The 24,874-nt window shown below is 47.5% G+C and overlaps 2 protein-coding genes across 2 annotated transcripts in view; both read right to left on the bottom strand.

The window, feature by feature from the left end:
- Window positions 1–3,841, bottom strand: part of TXNDC11 (thioredoxin domain containing 11) — a gene marked incomplete at both ends in the record, with an annotated part of 70,564 nt that extends 66,723 nt beyond the window's left edge. Inside the window, 1 exon segment of the mRNA XM_080703443.1 lies at window positions 3,603–3,841. Coding sequence (XP_080559569.1) covers window positions 3,603–3,841 — 239 coding nt within the window.
- Window positions 3,842–7,508: 3,667 nt separating this feature from the next.
- Window positions 7,509–24,874, bottom strand: part of ZC3H7A (zinc finger CCCH-type containing 7A) — a gene marked incomplete at both ends in the record, with an annotated part of 34,420 nt that continues 17,054 nt past the window's right edge. The window contains 10 exons of the mRNA XM_080703362.1: window positions 7,509–7,698; window positions 10,187–10,350; window positions 12,542–12,675; window positions 15,667–15,775; window positions 18,756–18,861; window positions 19,261–19,394; window positions 20,184–20,260; window positions 21,047–21,228; window positions 23,585–23,685; window positions 24,347–24,543. Of these exons, the coding sequence (XP_080559488.1) occupies window positions 7,509–7,698; window positions 10,187–10,350; window positions 12,542–12,675; window positions 15,667–15,775; window positions 18,756–18,861; window positions 19,261–19,394; window positions 20,184–20,260; window positions 21,047–21,228; window positions 23,585–23,685; window positions 24,347–24,543 (1,394 nt within the window). The remainder of the gene's footprint in view (window positions 7,699–10,186; window positions 10,351–12,541; window positions 12,676–15,666; window positions 15,776–18,755; window positions 18,862–19,260; window positions 19,395–20,183; window positions 20,261–21,046; window positions 21,229–23,584; window positions 23,686–24,346; window positions 24,544–24,874) is intronic.

Genomic DNA, 24,874 nt, shown 5'->3' with positions numbered 1-24,874 from the left:
TTAATTAATTTATTTATTTATTTATATTTTTCTTTTTTGGTGGTACTGGAGGTGGAACCCAGGGATTTTTCTACCTCCGGGCTATACTCCCAGACCTATTTTATACTTTATTTGGAAACAGGGTCTCACTAAGTTGCTGAGAGCCTCACTATGTAGCTGAAGCTGGCTTTGAACCTGTGCGATCCTCCTGTCTCAGCCTCCCAAGCACGAGGATTACAAGAGTGGGCCACCATGCCCAGCAAAACCCAAATTTTATATGAAATATATACCCTAGCCTCTTTCCAAAGAGGATCTGAAGCAACTTTGAAATAATAAAATGTAACAAAGTAGAATGAATAAATGTACACATGTAATACACACACACACACACACACACACACACACACACACACACACTTTCCCCCCTTACACTCAAAGTAAAAGGTAAGCAAGCAGAATAAAGTCATGGAGATTTAGTGCACAGAAATGCAGGCAGGTAGAGAGCAAATGCGGAGAAACATACAATTATTAGCTGTGGCTCAACCGGGAATCAGCCTTTCATACTATCTGCTTTGAACTCAGATAAGCAACAATGAAGAGAGCAAGCCACTTACTTTAGCCCTGGAGTTACTGCGGAAGAAGAAAGAAAGAGAGAAAGAGAGAAAGAGAGAAAGAGAGAAAGAAAGAAAGAAAGAAAGAAAGAGAGTGAAAGAAAGAGGGAAAAGAGGGCTCTACTCCAAAAGACTCTTACTTATTCTCCTTAAGCTTCAGTCCTTAAAGATCTTTTGTGTTGCTACTTTGGTACTGGGATAGAGCCCAGGGGCATTCTACCTCCAGGCTATCCTCCCAGTCTTTTTTTTTTCCCCCTGTGGTATTGGGGGTGGAGCCCAGGGGCTTTTCTACCTCCGGGCTATACTCCCAAGCCCATTTTATACTTTATTTGGAAACAGGGTCTCACTAAGTTCGCTGAGAGCCTCTCTAAATATCTGAGGCTGGCTTCGCGCCTGTGCCATCCTCTTGTCTTAGCCTCCCAAGGCTTGTAAGCCTGCGCCACCACGCCCAGCCTGTCGTTCATTTTGAAAGAGGGTCTTGCTAAATTGCTGAGGCTGGCCTCATACCTCCAATTCTCTTTCTCAACCTCCCAAGTACTGGGATTACAGGCCTGCTCCACCACGCCTGACTATTAAAGATCTTAAAATAAGGAAAGGAGTCAGAAATGTTCAGTCAGTTGTACAGCAATAAAATATTAACATGACGGCAATCCATAAAAGACTCAAAAAGTTACCCTATTAACTGAGTGTCACATCTGCTGGTAGCACGGAAAGATGAATAAAACAAGCAGTCGCTCACAGGCTTGCTCTCCTCGCCAGAAGCGGCGGAGGCGCTCGTTCTGCCAGCTCTACAAACCGAGTTTCCACTCTTCCTTCTTCCTGAAATCTCAAAGGACTTTCTTATCAAGTCATATCGTCTCAGGACACACGTTACTCATTACTTCTACAGCCGGACAAGCGGATTTAAATAAATTCCACGCACCTGGAGGAAGAAATCTCTCTTCCTATTCTGAGCCCAAAGACCAACGTGCAACCTTCTACTTTGTCAAATATTTGGTGTGTTAGCGTTGCGGGGACAATGTTAAAAACCAAGATTAAAAGTCTAGTTCCTGATGATGAAGAACTCGAATTCCAGTTCACCTGGTTGGTGCGTGTGATCTGAAGCAGATTCTGTAACATAACCGTGGCTGGACTTCATCATCTATGAACTGGGCAGGAGAAAGCCGGGCGCGGTGGCGCACGCTTGAAATCCCAATGCTTGGGAGGTGAGACAGGAGGATCCAGGTTCACAGCAGCCTCAGCTACTTAGTGAGGCCCTCCACAACTCAGTGAGACCCTCTTTCAAAATAAAGAATAAAAAAATCGGGCTAGGGGTGTAGCTCAGAGGTAGAATTCCCTGGGTTTAGTCCCCAGTACAGCAAAAATAAATAAATAATAAATAAATTGGGCAGGATAACAGTATATTCAGGCTTTAGTAGTGATTGTAAGGTTAAAAGGGATCTATACTAAGCTCTCACTTGTGTGTTAAATTAATAACTGCATTCGTGTAAACACTAGTTCCCCAGCTGGCACTTTTGTTGGCCAGGAAACACCTGGCATTGTCTAGAGACACTTTTGGTTGACACATCTGGGGATATGTGCATCTAGCATCTACTGGGTACAAGTAAGGGACAGTGCTCAGCTTCTGAGAATGCACAGGGCAGCTCTCTGCAACAGAGAATTTTCTGGCCCAAAGGAGCAACTATGCTGAGACTGAGAAACCCTGCTGGTAGTACAGTACCTGGAAGGTGGCAAATACTCAGTAACAGTTATTAAAATATATTCTTTTTCCACTAAAATTCCCAATCCTGCCGAGAGCAGTGGTGTACACCTATAATAATCCCAGTACTTGGAAGGCTGAGACAGGAGGATGGCAGATTCAAGGCCAGCCCCAACAATGTAGCAAGACCCTGTTTCAGAATAAAAAGGGCTGGGAACCTAGCTCAGAGGTAGAACATCCCTGGGTTCAATGGCAAATACCCAAAAAACAACAATCCTCTGACAATAGGGGCCACATACTGTTCTCAATGAACTAAAAAAAATATATATGCCCAGTTCAAATCTTCCTCTTGGCTGACAGCGAAGGAGCTGTATCAATGACCACAGAGATTTTATAAACTGGAGCCTCAAAAAACATGATGGAGCTGGGCATGGTGGTGCACACCAGTAATCTCAGTACTTGGGAGGCCAAAACACGAGGATCACTGGCTGGAGAACAGCCTCCGCAATTTAGGGAGATCCAGTTTCAAAACAGGGCTGGAGGTAGATCATCCCTAAAATTCAATCCCCAGTCCCATCCCCCCAAAACACACTGTGGACCAGAGAGGCCAGAGGCACGACCGAAATACAAATTTTGTATCTGAGAAGAGGCACATTAGCTTTCATTCCCGCTCACTCTGCTCCAGCTATTCCAGCCTTTTTTCTAATTCCAGGAAAACACCCAGCCGGTCCAGCCTCAAGACCTTTGCACCTGCTGCTCCCTCTACCTAGGCCACGCTTCCCGCCCAAGTCGGCCCAGCGCTGGCGGCTTCCTCTCCTTCTTGGGTAAGCTGCAAATGTCACTTCCTCAACCAGGCCTTTCTGTTCCAGCCTGCTCCCTTCTCGTCCCTGCAGGGCATGTACTGTAGCTCCTTACAATTACGCTTGCTCGTTTGCCGTCTGCTCACCCCCCAGCCCATCCACTCAAGGGAGCAGGAGCTTCCGTCTTCGCTGTTGATTTAACAGTGCTGAGAACAGTGGGGGCTGGCTGGTAATCGTGAGGTCAGTGAGTGCCTCGACTGGCCTGGGACTCCGAGATGGCCGTGAATGCTACGACTGCAGGCAGGAGGGAAGGGAAATAGGGGGAACGAGGACCGACAGCTCGAGCAGAAGTGACAGAGACCCTAGCAGTCACGTGGGGGCAGCGGCACAGGAATCCGGGGGCGAGGGAGAGTGTGGCCGCGGCCGCGGGTCGCGGGAGGGTCAAGCCCGGCCTCGGGGCAAGGTCAGCCCCCAGCTCCGCCGAGGCCGCCGCGCCCCGGACCGACGCCTCACCTGCAGGTGAACTTGAGGGCCAGGAGCAGCGCGCAGCCGAGCGCCACGGCCCCGCACAGCAGCTCGGGCCGCCGGCGCGCCATGAGGGAGGCGCCGCGCAGCCCGCGCCGGAGCCGGCCCGCCGAGGACGCTGGGGCCGGGCCGGGGGAGCCGGAGCCCGCGGGGCCGCCGCCGCCCTCGTCCTCGGCGTCGTCGCTGCTGCTGCTGCCGCCGCCGCCGCGGCCTCCGCATTCCGACATTACATGCTCCCCGTCGCCGGCTTTATACCACCGCCGCCGCCGCCGCTGCCTCGGGCCCGGGCCCGGCCCGGCCCGCCGCGCCCCGAGCCCTCCGCCCGCCGCGCCAGCTAACCCGGGCCCTCCACGTCAGCGGCGCCGCGGCGAGGCCACGCCCCCGGCTACGCCCCCCGGCAGCGGAGCCTGCGCAGACGCCGACTCCGCCCCGCCACCCCGCCCCCGGGAGACCACGCCCCCTGCGAGCACTGAGTCTGCGCAGACGCCCACGCCGCCGGCAGCCGCGTCAGCTTCCGACAGGCCCCGCCCTCTGTCACGGAGTCTGCGCAGGCGCAGTCGCGCAGCATCCTTAGACTACGCGAGGGACTGTGGTCTGACCCGGAGTTCTGCTGGCCCCACTGGGTTTTGTTTTGTTTTGTTTTGTTTTGTTTTGTTTTGTTTTGGTGGTACTGACGGTGGAACCCAGAAACTTTCTACCTCCGAGTTATACTCCCAGACCTTTTTTATATTTTATTTGGAAACAGGGTCTCACTAAATTGCCGAGAGCCTCACTAAGTAGCGAGGCTGGCTTCGAACCTGTACGATCCTCCTGTCTCAGCCTCCCAAGCGCAGGGATTACAAGCGTGCGCCACCACGCCCGGCTCCCACTGGGTTTTAAGAGTCGTGATGAAAACTGAAATCGTGTGTCCACTATTCTCACTACAGGACTTAGTGGCGTTTAATTGTGCAGAGGTGAGAAGGGTCCCAGGACACAGGAGGGAGAGTTCTCAGCATCAGCACCTTGGCCTGCACATCTGTAAAGTGGGGATAACCGCACTACTGGTCTCAGGATCTAATTAGGAGATTCATAGAAAGGGCCGGGATCCTAATAAGTGCTTGGTAAATCTTGGAGAGTGTTGGATCCCGCTGGCAGTGACCTGCGTCGATTAACTGCTGCGTTCCCTTATGAGCAGCCTCTCTCTAGACAATTAAGGGCTAATACCACTAGCTAATCTCAGAACCAGGGCAAATTTCAATGATGTGTGTTCTCTGAATGCTAGGTCCTGTCTAAATAAAACATGAGTTAAAAAAGGTGATGTCACGAAGGGCCGACAAGTGACTTGAGGTTTGACTAGAAGGATCTGTTTCAATCAGGAAGAGACACGTGTACCAAGGGTTAGTGAATGTACCTAATTACACAGCTGCACAATATCGTTAACTACTAACTAGGCAAATAAAACTTTGAGGGAATTAGCCGGGCATGGTGGCACACGCTTATAATCCCGCAGACAGCCTTAGTGAGGCCCTCTGCAACTCAGACCCTGTTTCAAAATACTGTATTAAATATATCTAGCATATCATTAATTCCCTTAATAGAGTTTTAGCCTTTATTGTGTGTCTGGGGGGGGGGGAGTACTGGGGATTGAATCCAAGGGTGTTCCACCACTGAACTACAATCCCAATCCTATTTTATTGTTTATAATGAAACAGGGTCTCAGTTGTAGTGTCCTCATGTTGCTGAGGCCGGCTTTGAACTTGCGATCCTCCTGTCTCAGCTTCCCAAGTACTGAGATTCTAAGTGTGTTACCATACCGAGCAAGTTTTAGCTTTTAAATTATATTCTTGCTGGATGTGGTGGGGAACTCCTTTCATCCCACTAGGTTCTGCCCCAGTACCACAAAAAAATAAAAATAAAACCTTAGGAGAAGAGCCAGGCGTGATGGTACATGCTTGTAATCCCAGCATTTGGGAGGCTGAGACAGAAGGATCCTGGTTCGCAGACAGCCTCAGCTAGATACTACTGAGGTCCTTTGCAACTCAGTGAGACCCTGTTTCAAAATAAAGAATAAAAAAAAAAAATAGAGCTGGGGTGTAGCTCAGAGGTAGAATGCCCCTGGGTTCCATCCCTAGTACCAAAAAAAAAAAAAAAAAAAAAAAAAAACCCTTAGGAGAGGGGTTTATTAACCTTCAGACTTTCTAGCTCTTTACTGTTTTCCTATAGATTTGAATGACTATATTACTAACAAAACTTTTATGGTCTCATTTCTAGTCTGCATTCACTGTAGATTACTGGAACACAATCTTGCCTACACTTCCATAAGATACCTGGTATTTACACAGGCCTTTATAAGGTTCAAAGTATTGTGCTGCCCATGGTTTATATCGTGATTCACTGTGTGTGTGTGTGTGTGTGTGTGTGTGTGTACGCATGCGCATGCAAATGCAGAGCAGTATCTTAGGGGCTGGGAAACTGCCGTGGATTAATAAAAGGGTGTGCCCTTTCCCTCTCTATTTCTGAGCACCTGGGCTGCTGCTCTGGCACCAGAATGTTCTCCTGAAATTATTATAAATTAACTTCAGAATAGGCCATTGGGAGCCAGGTGTGGTGGTATACACCTGTAACCCCTGTACTTGGGAGACTGAGACAGAAGGATCAAGTTCGCAGCCAGCTTTAACAACTTAGTGAGACCTGTTTCAAAATAAAAACATGAATTGGGTATAGCTGAGAGGTATAATACCCCAGGCTCAATATCTAGTATCACACACACGCACACGCAGTGCCTGTCATCTGAAATAGCCCACATGCTCCCTTAAATGTGTCTTATTTTCCTAAATAAACCTCTGTCTCTGACGGGCACACACTGAAAACTTTTTCTGTCATGTAAGCCGAGGGCCCCGCCAGACCGTCTCAGCATCAATCCTTCTGGCAGGACCGTCTCTGCCAGCACCACTGGCCTGTCGGGTGCTGTGCCAGCACCGTGTCTCTGTCTGTCCGTCTTGGGAATGAGACAAAGACGAGCTCCTACATTTGCCTCGTTAGCTAAATTCAGAGGGCGGGGTAAGTGAGGAGCTGCTTTGTGCCCCTGTAATTTGCATTCTGTTACTCACTGCGTGAATAAAGATTCTTTTCTGAAGTCAACTTGTGATTTTGAACCCAGGCTTCAACAAGTGTTTGTGGGGAAAGAACGATGCTGAAGACTTAAAGTCAGCTCTATATAAAGTCTTTTATTACAGGCAATATTGGTCCATACACTACACGGTGATAGTACTGGTTTAATCTTTCAAAATCATCATTTAAACAGGAAAAGACCAGTAAAGAAAATCTGAGTCAACTGATTGTTTTTCAAAATATTCTAAATGCACATTATCCTCAGGTCCCTTAGTATAGTGAAACATACAAATACAGAAAAATACCCCATTTAACAGATACTAGCGTTAAATGGTTATTTGGCTTAAAATCTGAGTTAAGAAAATCCTTTTTAGCAACCTACATACAGATAAGTAGCAAACTTTATTATATTAAATAAATCCGTCCAGCAAAAACAAAAGAATTTCATCCATCATGTATCCTGACCCAGCATGTGTGTATTTTTCTCTTTCGTGTCTTATCCGAAGGACCAACTCAAAGAGTCGTCCTAGACTTAGCCTTGTCCTCTCCCCAACATCCTTCATCCAGAGGCCTGTTCCACAGATGCCAGCGGCCGGCGGCTGCCTTGCCGCGCGGCGCCGACGGCTCCGTGACCGCGGGGCCAGGCCTGTTCAACAGCCCGTTTTCCTACCTACTGTGGTTGCTGCTCGGGAGGACTGGTGTGCACCAAGGCAGGCGGGAAGCCTGCGGCTCCCTGCCGTGTGCCTCAGAACACTTGCAATTTTTCTGATCAATGCTCTGATTAGGTTGTAAAAGCCGGCATTATTAGTTTAAATCTTTAAACAAAAAACTATATTTTCCAAAATCATTATCATTCGGGGCAATTAGGTGATCCTTCCGTGCCTTGCTGAGCTTCATCTTTAGGGCGCTTCTTCTCTCTTCCCACTCATCAAGTTCCGCATTTCCATGAGCAAACTTACAGCTGTTGCCCTCTGTGCAGGTGCCGTTCATATACCTATTAGGACGAGACCGCGTGGTACATCATTATAAACACGGTGCCAAGACTCTTGAAGCGGGCGTGGTGGCGCACGCTTGTAATCCCAGCACCTGGGAGGCTGAGACAGGAGGATTGCAGGTTCGAAGCCAGCCTCAGCAGCTTAGTGAGGCTCTCAGCAACTTAGTGAGACCCTGTTTCCAGATAAAGTATAAAATAGGTCTGGGAGTGTAGCCCAGAGGGCTACAGCCTGGAGGGCTTCCAGGAACCCCAGTACCACCAAAACACACACACACACACACACACACACACACACACACACACACACACGCTTCACCAGCTTTGTGATTTGCATATGACTTTTACTTAGGAATCTTTCTTTATATGTTGCTTATGGCTGGGGATTAGACCTAGGGCCTATCCTGGCTGCTAAGCAGACATTCTACCACTCAGCTACACCTAAGACCCAGTTAGGATTCTACCTCTGAGCGATACCCCCAGCCCTATTTTTTATTCTTCATTTTGAAACAGGGTCTCACTGAGTTGCAGAGGGCCTCGCTAGGTAGTAGCTGAGGCTGTCCGCGAACCATGATCCTCCTGTCTCAGCCTCCCGAATGCTGGGATTACAAGCGTGCGCCACCTTGCCTGTGTTCCAGTTGGGATTCTTAAGTCTAGAAAAATGAATCTTTTATAGGCATGACATGAAGTACACACCTGAAATCCTAGCAACTCAGCATGCTGAGCAAGAAGATTCCAAGGCCAAGATGGGCAACTTGCTGTCCCCATGTCAAAATTGAGAACAAAGGCCGGGCGTGGTGGCGCACGCTTGTAATCCCTGCGCTTGGGAGGCTGAGACAGGAGGATCACACAGGTTCGAAGCCAGCCTCAGCTACTTAGGCTCTCAGCAACTTAGTGAGACCCTGTTTCCAAATAAAATATAAAATAGGTCTGGAGTATAGCCCAGAGGTAGAAAGCCTCTGGGTTCCACCCCCAGTACCACCAAAAAAAAAAAGAAAACAAAGAGTGCTGGGGGTGCAGCTCAGGAGCAGGGGCCTTGCCTAGCATTTGGGGACCCTGGACTTTATTACCAGCACTACAAAAAAAAAAAGCACTAACTGATAGGGATGATAAGGAAAAAGAATGCAATCTTTTTGATGCAGCAGAGAGACATCAGAAGTGGCATTAAAAATAAAAAGTGTCAGCCGGGCGTGGTGGCGCACGCTTGTAATCCCCGCGCTTGGGAGGCAGAGACAGGAGGATCGCGCAGGTTCGAAGCCAGCCGCGCGCGTTGGCTTAGGAGACCCTGTTTCCAAATATAAAAATGTAAAAATAGGTCTGGGAGTGTCGCCCGGAGGTAGAAGGGCTTCCAGGAACCCCAGTACCACCAAAAATAAATAAATAAAAAAAAATAAAAAGTGTCAGCCGGGCGTGGTGGCGCACGCTGTAATCCCCGCGCTTGGGAGGCTGAGACAGGAGGATCGCGCAGGTTCGAAGCCAGCCTCAGCTACTTAGTGAGGCTCTCAGCAACTTAGTGAGACCCTGTTTCCAAATAAAGTATAAAATAGGTCTGGGAGTATAGCCCGGAGGTAGAAAACCCCTGGGTTCCACCCCCAGTACCACCAAAATAAATAAATAAATAAATAAATAAATAAATAAAAAAAAAGTGTCTGGTGCTTTAAAGGGTCTCATGGCTCTAAATTTGGAAATTAGTAATTGGTTTTTGGGCTTTTTTGTCTTTTGAAATTGGGGATCAAACCCAGAGCACTTGCTCTTGCAAGGCACGCACTTTGCCACTGAGCTTCATCCTAGCACAAAGCTGGAAACTAAATATACACAGTGATTTAACAAAATGAAGAACAATTCCAAATTACCTACATTTTCATTTAAAATTTCTAAAAGCCAGGCGTGGTGGCGCACACTTGTAATTCCCGCGCTTTGGAGGCTGAGACAGGAGGATCGCACAGGTACGAAGCCAGCCTCAGCTACTGAGTGAGGCTCTCAGTAACTTAGTGAGACCCTGTTTCCAAATAAAGTATAAAATAGGTCTGGGAGTATAGCCCGGAGGTAGAAAAGCCCCTGGGTTCCACCCCCAGTACCACACACACACACACACACACACACACACACACACACACACACACAAAAAAAAAATCTAAGAAAATAACGGAGTAATACTGGTATGCTACCATTTTCCTTTGACCTCAGTTTCCTTTGACCCTTGAAATATAACTGAACAGCTGTCTCCAATTTGAGGGCCACCCATCTGAGCACAGGTGTGGCAAAGGATGAGAGCGTGGCAACTGAGAAGCAGAGTGCCGCTGGGTGCCGCTCAGCAGGCGCGCTGGCCCCGAGGGTGGAGCACTGCACTGCGGACAAAGGACCCTCAAGGAGCGGGGGCACCGTGAGGGAGCACCTTCCCTACCGGCGTATCTACGGACCGCTGCAGCCAAGCCCACGCCACCGGGCCTCGACACACGAGCCTCCAGCCCGCGGGGCGGGGCGCACGCACCTCTCGCAGAGGCTGAAGCAGCCGGTGGGGAAGCGGTGCTGCCAGCAGTACTGGTCGTCCTCCGTGTGGAAGACCTTCTCCTTGTGCTTCTCCGAGGCGATGTGGCCCTGCCACTGCTTCTCACTGTTGCAGTTCTTCCCGCACATCCAGCAGTGGAAGTCCACCTGGGGCGGAGGAGACCAGGCTGTCAGCGCGCACGCCCGACCCAGGCCCCTCCGTCCTCGGGCAGCGGGGCGGAGCGCGCAAAGCGCAAAGGCAGAAGTGGGAAGACGGCGCGGGCTCCCCGAGGCCCCGAGGAGCCACAGGAGCCGGCGCGCAAACAAGGATGTCTGTCAGGAGGACACGAGGCAGGCTTAGGTAAGGTTCTGGGAAGAATTGGCCCCCGAGGAAAAGCAGGGAGGATGTGAGAGGCCAGGACTTGCCACGTCCAGGACCAGCCGAGGCTCCACTCCCTTCCACATCCACGCCCGGCTAGGGGCCAGGGCCAGCCCTCCGCAGCCGGGACTGTCATGGTGGCATGTGCCTGCTATGGCAGATGCAGACTGCGTGTCGGGACAATCCGTGCCAGTGTCCTGGGCAGAAACCTGCAAGACCAGGACACACACAAGCCCTGCAGGGGGCAAGGGCCCGAATGAACCAATGTGGAGGTGTGCCACAGAACGTAACAAGAAACAAGGAACAGAAAAACTTGGCACTCACGTAAGGTTTTATGGGGGGGGGGGGCTGGGGATGGAACCTGGAGGATTCTACCTCCCAGAGACACCTCCAGCTCTATTTTTTTTTTTTAATTCTTTATTGTGAAACATGGCCTCACTGAATTGTAAAGGACCTCACTAAGTATCTGAGGCTGGCTTCGAACTTGCACAATATTCTTTCTCAGCCTCCCAAATGCTGGGATTACAAGCATGCGCCACCACGCCGGGCTTGACTAATGTTTTTTGTTTTTTTTTTTTTAAGATTTAAAGAAATTTATTAGAAAGATAGAAATACAGAAAATAGAAATACAGCCCCATGCCAAAATGACATGGGGGGGGGGTGACTTGAACAGTTTGGGGAGAATATGGTTTGTGGGGAAACTGTTCCCCAGGAACCCCTGTTAGGGTCCCGGACAAATTTCCCTCAAACCACAACAAAACCCAAAATGACCAAAAACAGAAAATTACCTCGGGTCCTTGTCCTAAGCTAAGAATAAATATGCATAGCTTGGACAGTTGCTGAAGATGTAAAGAAGTTTATTAGAAAGATAGAAATACAGAAAATAGAAATACAGCCCCATGCCAAAATGGCATGGGGGGGGGGGTTACTCGAAATGAATACACCCTTGACTAACATTTTAAACACACGCCAGAGTGGCGCCACACACTTGTAATCCTAGCATTTGGGAGGCTGAGACAGGAGGATCTGGGTTCGCAGATGACCTCAGCTACTTAGTGAGGCCCTTTGCAGCCCAGTGAGACCCTGTTTCAAAATGAAAAATAAAAAATAGGGAGGCCTGGCGTGGTGGCACTCGCTTGTCATCCCCGCGCTTGGGAGGCGGAGACAGGAGGATCGCGCAGGTTCGAAGCCAGCCGTGCTGGTATAAGAGACCCTGTTTCCAAAAATAAAATAGGTCTGGGAGTGTAGCCCGGAGATAGAAGGGCTTCCAGGAACCCCAGTACCACCAAAAATAATAATAATAATAATAATAGGGCTGGGGTGTAGCTCGGAGGTAGAATGCTGCTGGGTTTAATCCCTAGTACCAAAATTAAATAAATAAATAAATAAAGACAACCCACACACACTAGGCAGGATCTAGGTTGTAAATGTAAATATGTCGATATGTAAACGTGGCCTGGAAAGATACACACTGGCTCTACTCCTCTGGGAAGGGGAACGCACGCACCTCTAACTTTATCTGTAGCGCTTTCTCTACAGCTGCAAGCACACAGGTTAACACCGATTAACTTGGCACTGTGGGCTCGGTTATTCCTTATGTTAGCCTCTTTATTTGAAAAACTTAAAAAGCCAAAATAGAAACAGACCACAGTGGCTCAGTGTCCGCAGGCGGCGGGGCGGGAGCCCCTTCCTGGGCACCGCTGTGGCCGACGGCCAGGCCAGCGGCCCGCTCGTTGCAGTTCGCTGACCACCGCAAGCCCGCTCACAGACGCCGAAACTCACCGGGGACCCAGCCCCACACTCACGGTTCAGAAGGATCAAGGCAAGGATGCGTTAGGATAAGGAGACGAGCTAATGGCAGGAAATTCCAAAGAGCCAGGACACCAGAGAAGGGCAGGCAGCGGTGGAGCCAGGCTTCGGGAAGAGGGCAAGAGAAAGGCCCCATGCTGGGCACCGGCGTGAGACGGCCCGGGTACTTACGGTAACCTCGGCATAGTCTGTCGGCATGTGAATCTGTTTCCCATTCTCCTTATTTGAATGACTGGCTACGTCATCACTTCTTTCATTCTTTTGGCTCTTCAGCCAGAGTTCATAAAATTGCTCCATATCTTGTACTAGGGAAAAATTAATTACTTTCAGCACCAACAATGAAATTCCACTTAGACACATGCATAATCATGCAGATTTTTAATCAGTCAGAATACATTTTCACACCAAAGGTGAGAGGGCCAAGGCGAGACACAGAGAAGACAGGCCAGTCTAAGCAGCAGATAAACTGCCAGGCAAAAGAACATTAGACCGCAACATTGGCTTCCAATATTAATTACCTCCCTGCGTTTGCAAGACGCGTCAAGGGTGTTGGAAACTCAGAAATCACCGTGAGGGCCCTGCTTCCTGCCACCCGGCACGCACGCTATCCGTGCCGCCAGCCTAGGCTACCGGAACGGCTTGGGGCCTGGAGCTGACCACCCCTGCCCTTCAACAGAAGGATGAGGACCATACACCACTGGCCCAGGATTCCGACCCTGACGGGACCCCACCAAGCGAGCCACAGTCCTCGAGGACCGACATGCTGGAGTCAATGCACCGTACCACTGTGGCCAGGTCCTGGGCAGCGGCCGCCAGCTGCATCCTACGGTAAGAACAGGTGCACTCTGCAATCTGCCAGGCCTTCTCAGCCGCAGCGCTGCTGGCTGCTGGCTGAATAACTCTGCTGCTGGCAAACGTCCTGCGCTTTGCAGGAGGCTCAGCAACATCCCTGGACCCACCAGGAGCCAGGAGCACATTCCCCTGTCATGATCACGAAACTGTCTCCAAATGGCCCCAGGAAGAGGAAGGCTGTGTGATAGAGTTTGTCCCCAGTTGAAAACCACTGTGTTAAAAATTCTGGCCAAGCCGGGCGTGGTGGCGCACGCTTGTAATCCCAGCATTCAGGAGGCTGAGACCGGAGGATCGCGGTTCACGGACAGCCTCAGCTACTTAGTGAGGCCTCCGCAACTCAATGAGACCCGGTTTCAAAATAAAGAATAAAAAATAGTAGGGCAGGGGGTGCAGCTCGGATGTCGAATGCCCCTGGGTTCCATCCCCAGACCTGCAAAAAAAAAAAAAAAAGGTCTGGGAGTATAGCCCGGAGGTAGAAAGTCCCTGGGTTCCACCCCCAGTACCACCAAAAAAAAAAAAAAAAATCCTGGCCATAACCGGGTGTTACCACTTAGTGAGACCCTGTTTCCAAATAAAATATAATATAGGTCTGGGAGTATAGCCCAGAGGTAGAAAGTCCCTGGGTTCCACCCCCAATACCACACACAAAAAAATTCTAGCCATGAGCATGTGGTCAAATTTGGCCTTGTTATCTGCCTGGGGGTTTCTAACACTAGATCTTCAAGCTGGGATTAGAGATAAACTAGAGATTCTTCTTAAGACCAGTGGTGGGGCCGGGATGTAGCTCAGTGGCAAAGTGCCTGCTTTGCAGGTGTGGCGCTCTGGGTTCGATCCCCGGTTCCAAAAAAGACAAAAAAAAAAAAAAAAAAAAAAAGAACCCCTTTTAAAAAATAAATAAATAAGCTAAGAACAACAAAAAAAAACCTTAGCCGGGCGTGGTGGCGCACGCGAGGCCCCCTGCAACTCAGTGAGACCCGGTTTCAAAATAAAGAATAAAAAGTAGGGCAGGGAGTGTAGCTCGGAGGTCAAATGCCCCTGGGTTCCATCCCCAAACCCGCAAAAAAAAAAAAAAAAAAAAAAAAAGACCAGTGGTAAGCCCAGTGCTAGAGAAACTGAGATAGGACTATAGGTTTCAGGCCAGCCTTGACAATTCCAGAGACTCTCAGCAACATAGTAAGACCCCCTTTCCAAAAACAAACAAACAAAAAAAAGAAAGCCGAGCGTGGTGGTACACACTTGTAATCCCAGCATTTGGGAGGCTGAGACAGGAGGATTATGGTTGACGGACAGCCTCAGCTACTTAAGAGGCCCTTTGCAACTCAGTGAGACCCTGTTTCAAAGTAAAGAATAGAAATAGGGCTGGGGGTGTAGCTTGGAGGTAAAATGCGCCTGGGTTCCATCCCCAGTACTGCAAAAATAAGTATTTTTTAAAAGGGCTGGTGGTTTAGCTCAAAGGTAGTGCCACTGGATTTAACCCCTGGAACCACTAAATAAATAATAAATAAAAAAGTAAGCCAGGTGTGGTGGCACGTACTTGTAAGCCCAGTACTTGTGAGGCTAAGACAGGAATATCACAGGTTTGTGGCCAGACTTGGCTACTTAGTGAAGCCCTGTGCAACTCAGTGAGACCCTGTTTCAAAATAAATGAATGAAAAATAGTACTGAGGGTGTAGCCTGGATGTAGAACGCCCCGGGGTTCAATCCCTAGTACTGCAAAAATGGATGGATGGATAAGAACATAAACAAATAGAGATCAGTGGTAGGAGGAGTCGTGGCAAGAGCTCAGTAAGCAAGGAGATCCGCAATAAAGCCCCAGTGTCCTTATTCCAAGCAAGCTAGCTGGCGGGACTTCCTTCTGTGTAAGTCACACGGCAGTGACGCCTGAGGTCCAGTTGGTTTTTGTGATCCAGTGACCGCAGTTGGTATGTTGCTATTAGTATAGTTAAGACTAAAAAACAATGATCCTCGTAGTAAAACATTTTATGGTTAAAGGTAACAGGTGGTCTGAGGCTCCTCTCAAAAGATTCTGCCTTAAAACTGATCAAGATAAAACACTCCGTGAGCCTCTGAACCTGGCTTGTTCTAGGTAAAGCCTCCCTCGAGAGGCTTTCCGTCTTCCCGGTGGGCTCAGAGGGCGACTGTCTGCAAGAGGAGCAGATGACCTGGCTGGACTGAACTTCCCAGACCATTCTGCAGGACCGCTGCACTGAAGGACGCACACCTGGGCGTCCATGCCAAGTCTGGCCTACCCAGTACACCGGGGTCAGGTTCTACTCTCTGAGGCTGTGGTCACCACCAGAGCCGCCCAGGGAACTGGGTGCCACAGCCTGGGATGCCAGCTGTTTTCTGTGCTCGCAGGGCTCTGGCATTTTTACAGAGAAGAGGAAGTGAGAGGTGGGCTAGGCTTCCTGGGTGCGGAGGGCACAGTGAAGATGGCGACTCACTTCCGTTCTCTTTCATGTAGGTCCACACCTCTCGCTCCTCCAGGCTGTGCGCGAAGGAGCAGTTCCCAATATACTGGCATTTCTTCCCAGAAGCGATATGGTTGCACAGCTGTGTCAAAATATATACAAGCAAGCATGAGTTACGACAGGGCACACTTAATAAAGCTAACGTTTACATTTCAGCAAAATCAGCCTTATTATCAGTGCTAAATGCTTAGCAATGGCATCTTAAAATACGATTAATTTTGTCTAATCAAGTTGCTTGTAAGCCCAAAATACGCAAGATGATATCAACAGCAAATATTTCTACACCAGTATTTTTCAAAGGGAAATCTCCGAAAGAAAGCAAAGTGTGGAATTAGAATATAGAGCATTTTCTTACAGGAAAATGTTGACAAGCTCACGTGTTTAGAACACGTAACCCCTGCAGTGAAAACCTCTGGCCCTCTCTGATGTCTCCTATTCTCAGTGTAATGTTCACGCTGGCTCGGGGTCAGCCCTTGGGGAAGAGCAAAGAAATTGCTACTACTACTCCACAGGCCCCCGAAAAGTGCTGGGGACACCTGAGACTTATCGACACCCAGCTACCTTGGGCCACAATTGCCTGCATATATGTTATCTGAAGACAACTAGTCACGGGTTTAGAGCGCTTTCAAAAATACTTCCTCTGGCTATTTGTATTTTCATTTAACAAAGGAAACAGGAAAAGCAGTAACAGTGATCAGAAGAACACGGAGTTCCCAAAGAATCAGGACTATCCAGAGCCAGGAAAACCTCCATCGCCAAGAGAGCTCCTTCTGAAGAATCATCAACCCGTGTTGTCTACGCACAGCAGAGACCTCAGTACGACCAGCCATCAACTTATCGTCTCAGCAGGACCTACGCCCATACACAACTTAGCTCCAGTGGCATTAAATGCTTCTATTTTTGCAAACTCTCAAACCGGTCAGCCCTCAACGCTCTGTTTCTTCCCTTGGGCCAGTGTCAGCGAGCCGCCCTGAAAATCTCCCGTGTGAAGCCCGCAGACAGTAAAATAGTCTTGCCACTGACTTGGTCATCCTCTCTTCCCAGTCAAGGCCCATTGAGCACTTAGTTGTATTACCAGGGAGATATTTACCATATATTTCAAAGCCCCACAAGGAGGAGCAGGGAGAGGAGGCGCGAGGTGGTATTCTGTAAGGACGCAATCCTCCCTGTGATGTGATTATCCCCATGTACACATGAACAGACTGCGGCTGACCATCTGACCAGAGCCATCGGGATGACTCCAAAGCCCATTCCCTTCCCACTTCAGCACGCTTTACACACATGCGCATACACGTACGCACGCACACAAGTACCAAGTGTTTCCCTTTTATTAGAAAAAGAGCCCCTAGTAATACCTCGTTTGGTAGGAAAAAAGCTACTGGATGTAATGTAGCACGGGAGCGTCCACGCTTGAGATGAGAATAATTACAGTCCTGGGCAGCTGCTCCATAAACTAAAATGGTTCTCAGCTGTCCTTTTAGTATTTTTATTTTTTCCAGTGCTGGGGATTGAACCCAGGGGCATTCCATGTCTGAGCTATAATCCCAGCCCTATTTTTATTTTTTGAAGTAGGGTCTCACTAAGTTGAGGAGGAAACATCCTCATTTTGAGCAAGCCCTATGATACACATATTATCTGTTATCTTTCAAAGCCCAAGACGTGGTTCCTATGAACGTCATCCCCTCCTGTAGAACGCACTGATTAAAGCCGAGCCTCACCCAGAGCCTTGTGAGGACTGGCCTTTTGCGCGTGTAAGTTTTACAGAGGGACTTCAGGTGATGAAAGTTCATTGACCTCTTCCTCAACTCCTCTGGATTCAGAGAGGGCCGCTGAGTTACAGGAGGACCCTGCTGCCTCTGCCCTGCTTCTCTGGACAGAAGGCTCTCTCCGCATTCCCTCTAAGGAGACAGACATTTACCACCAGGCCCTATCTGGTAGGTCACATGGGAAACACCTCTGGACTCTCCAGACCTCGAGACCATGGGAACCCCTACAGTGTACCAAGATGACAGGCACAAATGAAATACTATCCAGACTCTAAGTTGACCTGGTATTGTCACCGTAAAGGATTTTTTGTATGTGTGTATGTGGTACTGAGGACTGAACCCAGGGGCATTCAACTTCCAAGCTACACCCCCAGCCCAATTTTTCTGGGTTTTATTTTGAAACAGAGTCTTACTAGGTTGATGAGAGTGTCACTACTTGCTGAAGTTGTCCTCAAACTTGTGATTCTCCTGTCTCAGCCTCCCAAATACTGGGATTACAAGTGTGTGCCACCATGCCTGGCTACTGTAAAGTTCTTATTTTTTCTTTCCTTCCCCTCCCCCCGCCTTTTTTTTTTCCAGTACCGGGAATTGAACCCAGGTACAGTCTACCTCTGAGCTATACCCCCAGCCCTATTTTTAGCTCTTTATTATTTTGAAACAGGGTCTAACTAAGTTGCGGAAAGCCTCAATAAGTAGCTGAGGCTGGCCAAGAACCCGCGATCTTCCTGTCTCAGCCTCCCAAGTACCGGGATTACATGCGTGAGCCACCATGCCTGGCTCCATAAAGGATTTTGAGGGACATGTTTCTCTAGCATTAAACATTTTCTTCTGGGCACTTTACACAGTCCTATAATGTTGAGTTTTTTAAGCTCCTATATCCCTTGCTTTGGTAAAACAAACAAGGTATGAGGGAAAAAAACCTCATTCACTGACAACATTCATAATAATACAGAAGGCCCCGGGTTTAATCCAACCTGAGGAGTCAAAGTTAACTGAAATCCCCTTCCTTGCCAAAAGTAATTCCTTTAAAAATAATAAGTTATATTATGCCCATAACTTTTTCTCGATTCCTGTATCTTTTCATCTTCTACACATAGCTCATTTCATCCAATCATATGAATACTGTTAAAGAACCACACACATACTGAAGGGAAAGGAAAACCAAAGAGGAACTGCTGAAATTTCATTACTGCTGATGAGCATTATTTAAAGGGCTTGAATTTTAACCTGAATTTACTACTTTCTAATGATTTGAAATGCCTAAGAAAAAAAGTGGCTTAAAAATTACGTATGTACATCAAACTGTAAAGGCATTTGTTTCTTTGTGGGGAGAGGACGGATGTTCATCCACTTCTTACGTTCAAAAGACATCACTCTCATCGCACGGCGATCTTTGGTCCACCTAAGAAAAATGGAGTTCAGAAAACACAGACACACTGGCAAAGGGCATCATACAAAGGGGAGGCACGAAGTTCGCACCTGAAGGACCAGAGATTTTTTTTCCCCTCAACACTTCTACAAGAAATGCCTTCTGATCCTGTCACTTCACTACCTGATATTTACAGACATCCCCTATGAATTCTAAACAAAGAATTGGTAAGATATAGGAAAAACACTACTTTTGAATTCTTAGCTACCAAATCCTAAAAATGTCTTCCCTTTTGTTTTGAAAGTAAACCTGAATTATCTACTTTTCTCTTCTCACTTCACAGCCTTAAGCTTTTTTCCTATATGTATCATTTTATACCTATGAAACAAATAATTACAAAATTGGTCGTGTCTGCGCGCAGCCGGTACTTACGAATGCCTTGCTTTTGCACTACAGTATTTTCTGTTTTTGTCTGGTTCAATGACTTGCCCATTTCTCAGACACTGAGCACATACAAATTTTATCTCCATATTAAGAGATCCAGATGTTATTTGATTGCCAAATACCTAAAATAATTAAAACATCAATTGTAACAGAAAATCAGTTGTCTAAGAACAAAGCGCCCTGTGCGTTTTTCCCAATACTATACAACTTTCTGATCTTCTCTAGATTGATGACTTGACAACTATGTGTAGGCGCTGATCACTACAGCTCCCATTGGCCCCATCTGTAGAACGTGATTTGCATATGGGAGACGTCACGCCTCAATTTATAAAAGCCAGTTGTAATATTTTTATACTAGGATTAAACCCAGGGGCATTCTAACTCTGAGCTATATCCTGAGCCCTCTTAAAAATTTTTTTGAAACAGGGCCTTGCTGAGTTGCTGAGGCTCTTGCTATGTTGCTGAGGCTGGCAACAAAACTGCAATCCTCAGCCTCCCAAGTACTAGGATTACAGGCGTAGGCCATCACACCCGGCTAAAAGCCAAATTTGAAACAGATGACTAGAACGGAACAGTTTGGTTTTTGGAAGGTGTAGGAGGGGAAAACAACAGGTAAACACGTTAGGCCAAGTGGGAAGTGAAACTCCAAGTCGAACCCACCTCCCCTACTCTCGGCCTCCCCAAAGCCCAAACCTCAGCTGCTTTGCCAATAAGCTAAGTAAATAGGATCCTACACTGTTGGCAGCTGTTACAGGAAGTCTCTTGGTAGGTATCATGCTAGTTATTTTTTCATATAAGAGTTACTCAGCTGAACAAACATTAAGTAACAACTCAGTATGACACCATCAACCAACACCCATCACACAACTCCAGAGAGATACCAAGAGCAGAAAGGACCCAAGAAAAAATACCTGCGCTCCAGGTGCATTTGCTTCCAAATTTCGCCAATATCGCTTAGATTCCTGTGCAATAGCATCATGTGAAATACCTGGGAAATGCACAAGCTTCCTTTAAATCTTTACACAACCATGTCCCACCAATCTGGTCACAGTCAGACCTGCAGAGCCCTCAACTCCCCCGTGTTCAGTGGCCCAGCCTATTTCCAGAGATAACTAGATATAACATTACTCTTTCCAAAACTGGCAGGAATTGGCAGCAGTGCTGGGGATTGAACTCAGGGCCTCACGCATGTAGGCAAGTGCTCTACCGCTGAGCCATATCACCAGCCCTCAAAACGGAATTGACAAATAACAGCTCTTCACGTCTTCTGAAGAAGCCCTCTCCCTCCCAGATCTATGCTACACAAATGAATTTGTCCATGTATTACAAACTGTATTAGTTACCAATGTAATTGTACTACAATTAATTACACGAGACCACACTCAAAACAGGCAACTCTAAAAACTAAAAGTGACTTTGAGCCGGGCGTGGTGCACGCTTGTAATCCCAGCATTTGGGAGGCTGAGACAGGAGGATCCTGGTTTGCAAACAGCCTCAGCTACTGAGGCCCTTTGCAACTCAGAGAGGCCCTGTTTCAAAATAAAGACTAAAAAATAGGGCTGGGGGTGTAGCTCAGAGGTAGAATGCTCCTGGGTTCCATCCCCAGTACCGCAAAAAAAATAAAAATAAAACAAAAATAAAAATAAAAAAGTGACTGCAAGCTAACAGCTCTTAACAAAGACCAGAGTGGCCACAGGAGGAGGCTGCGAGGGCAGGAGGATGGTCTCCAAGTTCCCTTCCCTCACACCCTGGCCCTCAGCCCCACGAGACCCACCTGTTTCATTCTGCATGAGCCAGACTTTGAGCTCCACGAGGCTGTGGGCATAGAAGCACTCGTCCTCCCGCAGGCAGCCACAGCGCACCTCATGTCGACAGAGGTCCAGCTGACACTGGCCGTGAAAAGAGCGTATCTTGGAGTATTTTACTGTTGTCTCTCGCAGAATGTGGACAAGGCACCTACAAGGAAAACAGCGACATTTTAACATTGTTCTGCCATAATTTTTTAAACAAATGTATATTCATATACATACACAATGTTAGGTTCAGCTGGGCGTGGCGGTGAATGCCTGTAAGCCCAGTACTTGGGAAGCTGAGACAGGAGGATCGCAGGTTCGTGGCCAGCCTCAGTGAACAGTGAGATTTTCATCAGAACCTGTTTCAAAATAAATATAAAATAGAACTGGGGGTATAGCTTGGAGGTAGACTGCCCCTGGGTTCCATCCCCAGTGCCAGTGCCACAAAAGAAATAAAGAAAAGAAAGAAAATGTTGCGTTCTAGACTGAGAATCCTTTTTTTTTTTTTTTTTTTTTTTTTGCAGGTCTGGGGATGGAACCCAGGGGCATTCAACCTCTGAGCCACACCCCCAGCCCTATTTTTTTATTCTTTATTTTGAAACCGGGTCTCACTGAGTTGCGGAGGGCCTCACTAAGTAGCTGAGGCTGTCCGTGAACCTCGATCCTCCTGTCTCAGCCTCCCAAATGCTGGGATTACAAGCGTGCTCCACCACACCCAACTTGTTTTTATTTTTATGTATTTATTTTGGTACTAGAAGGTTTTTTGTTTTTTGTGTGTGTGGCACCGGGGATTGAACCTATTATTTGTGGCATTCTACCTTCTGGCTACATCCCCACCCAGTACTATTTTATTTTCATTTTAAAACAGGGTCTTGCTAGGTTGATGGAAGTCTCACTATTTGCTGAAGCTGTGCTCAAACCTGCCATCCTCCTGTCTCTGACTTCCAAGCATGCTCCACCGTGCCCATGCCCGGGTATGGTACATGTTTGCAGGCTCATGGGGTGTGGTACTGCGGGCTGAACCTAAGGGCATTCCACTTCCTCTGAGCTAAAATACCCCAACCCTATTTCTTCTTGTTGTTGTTTCTTTTTGTCTTCCCCCCCCCCCCCCCAGAACTAGGGATTGAACACAGGGGCATTTTACCTCCAAGCTCCACCCCCAGCCCTATTTTTTTTCTTCACTTTGAAACAATGTCTCACTAAGTTGTGGAGAGCCTTGCTAAGTTCCTAAAGCCAGTCTTGAACTTGCAATCCTCCTGTCTCAGCCTTCCAAGTACTGAGATTACAGGTATGAGACACCACACCCAGATTAAGATTTCATTTCAAGCCGGGCGTGGTGGCGCGCGCTTGTAATCCCCGCACTTGGGAGGCTGAGACAGGAGGATCGCGCAGGTTCGAAGCCAGCCTCAGCTGGCTTAAGAGACCCTGTTTCCAAATAAAATTTAAAATAGGTCTGGGAGTATAGCCTGGAGGTAGAGTTCTATTCCCAGTACCACAAAAAAAAAAAAAAGAATTCATTTTAAATCTTTATCAGAAAAAAATTAATCACTACCTGCAATTGTTGGACTAAGAGAGACAGATATCTACATTTCTTGTGTGTGTGAGATATTAGGGATGGGATCCAGGACATTCCACCGCCAAGCACCACCCTCAGCTCTATTTTTTATTCTTTATTTTGAAACAAGGTCTCACTGAGCTACAAAGGGCCTCACTAAGTAGCTGAGGCTGTCTGCAACCGATCCTCCTGTCTCAGCCTCCCATATGCTAAAATTACAAGTGTACACCATCAAGCCTGATGGATATCTATATTTTAAACCAAAAAATATCAAAATACATATCACAAATGGCTATAAATCAATAATAATTTTCTGTATTAAATAATTAACTTAATTAATTAATTAATCCCACCCAAATCTACTATAAGACATTTTCATTTTATTTTTTTTTGTGATGGTGGAGATTAAACCCAGGGGCATTCTACTTCCAAGCTACATCCCGGGACCATTTTATTTTTTATTTTGAAACAGGGTCTCACTAAGTTGCTGAGAGACCTCGCTAAATTGCTGGGGCTGAAGCCAGGCATGGTGACGCACACTTGTAATCCTAGCATTTGGGAGGCTGAGACCAGAGGATCACAGTTTGTGGACAGCCTCAGCTACTTAGTGGGGCCCTTTGCAACTCAGTGAGACCCGGTTTTAAAATTAAGAATAAAAAATAGGGCTGGAGCTCTAGCTCAGAGATACAATGCCCTGGGTTCTACCCCGGTGCTGCAAATTAATTAATTGATTAACTAATTAATTGCTGGGGCTGGCTTTGAACCTGCAATCCTCTGTGTCAGCCTTTCCAGTACTTGGATGACAAGCACACACACTACACCCTGCTAACAGTCATCATTCTTGAACACAGCAACAGAACAGGAGCGGCAGCGGGGAGGCCTGCGCAGACACTGCTACTGGTTTTATTCAGTTCTAAGAAAAGAATCTATTCTGTCACTACAAAACTAGAAACCACCAACGTACTTATTGTCTTCAAACTCGTGCTTTGTAACTGGATGAGAACAAGCAGTAGAATTATCTTTATTTCTTTTACTTATAATTCTTGGTTTATGATCAAAACATTTCTGGAATAGAAAGAGAAAAAGGATTATCACACAAACACATACAGACTGAATTTTGTGCTCAGGACATAGCCTTCAAGATTTTTACAAACTTTGGTGTTTCTTTCCTTCTTTCTTAATCTTTCTTTCTTTCTTTCTTTCTTTTTTTTTTTTTTTTTTTTTTTTTGCAGTAATGGGGATGGAAGCCAGGGGCATTCTACCTCCGAGCTACACCGCCAGCCCTATTTTTTATTCTTTATTTTGAAACGGGGTACACTAAGTTGTGGAGGGCCTCACTAAGCAGCTGAGGCTGGCCACGATCCTCCTGTCTCGGCCTCCCAAGTACTGGGATGACAAGTGCGCACCACCACACCTGGCTTTACTTTTGGTTTGGAAACAGGGTCTCGCTAGATGGCTGAGAGTCTCGCTAAGTTGCTGAGGCTGGTCCCGAACCCGTGATCTTCCTTTCACAGCGGATTACAAGTGTGTGCCATCAAACCTAGCCTCTCAGCACTTTATACTACTTGGCTTAAAAATCAGAACTATCAGCAGCTTTTTTCTTTTCCTTTTGATAGTGCTGGAAATTGAACCCAGGGCCTCGTGCTAAGCCAATATTTAACCACTGAGCTACACCCCCAGTATTTTCACCAATTTTATACCAAAAAGTAAGTCTTGGGTAAAGCACCTCACAAAGGAATATAAATTCCCCTAGATGCTCTTGCAGAAGCTGGAACACAGTGAGGCTGATCTTCCCATTGCCGCCAAAGAAAGCTTCGCGGCTGAACGCCCCCTTCCTTTCCAGTGTCCAGACGTCTATCTCTTCTTGGCAATACGCAAATGTACAGTGGCCTGCGTACCTACACTCCTCCTCCGCAGCGACGTCTGAAAGACAGGGCATGAAGAGCAATGCAACCTTATTTAAAAAGCCAATGGATATTAATCCCATGCAGGACGTCATTTTAATTTGTGATAATAGTTCATAGACAGCTTCAAGCAGGAATGGAGGTAAGCCTTTGAACTTAAATGGCTCTTACTGCAGACCAGGAAAAAGGCCTCAATAGTCTCCTCTACTGCATCTGAGGTTAAAAACCCACCAGCGGCGGTCAGAGCTCATCCGGGTGAAGTGCCCTGACAAGAACCAAAGTGCCAAAGTCTCCTAAACACACAACATCTCCAACACCTCGGTCCGGGCTGTCAACGAAACCTAAAGCCT

The sequence above is a fragment of the Muscardinus avellanarius genome (assembly GCF_963383645.1).
Source record: "Muscardinus avellanarius genome assembly, chromosome: 10".
Classification (NCBI taxonomy): Eukaryota; Metazoa; Chordata; class Mammalia; order Rodentia; family Gliridae; genus Muscardinus; species Muscardinus avellanarius.
Note: the sequence above shows the minus strand (reverse complement) of the source record. Positions and strands in the feature narration are given on the sequence as shown.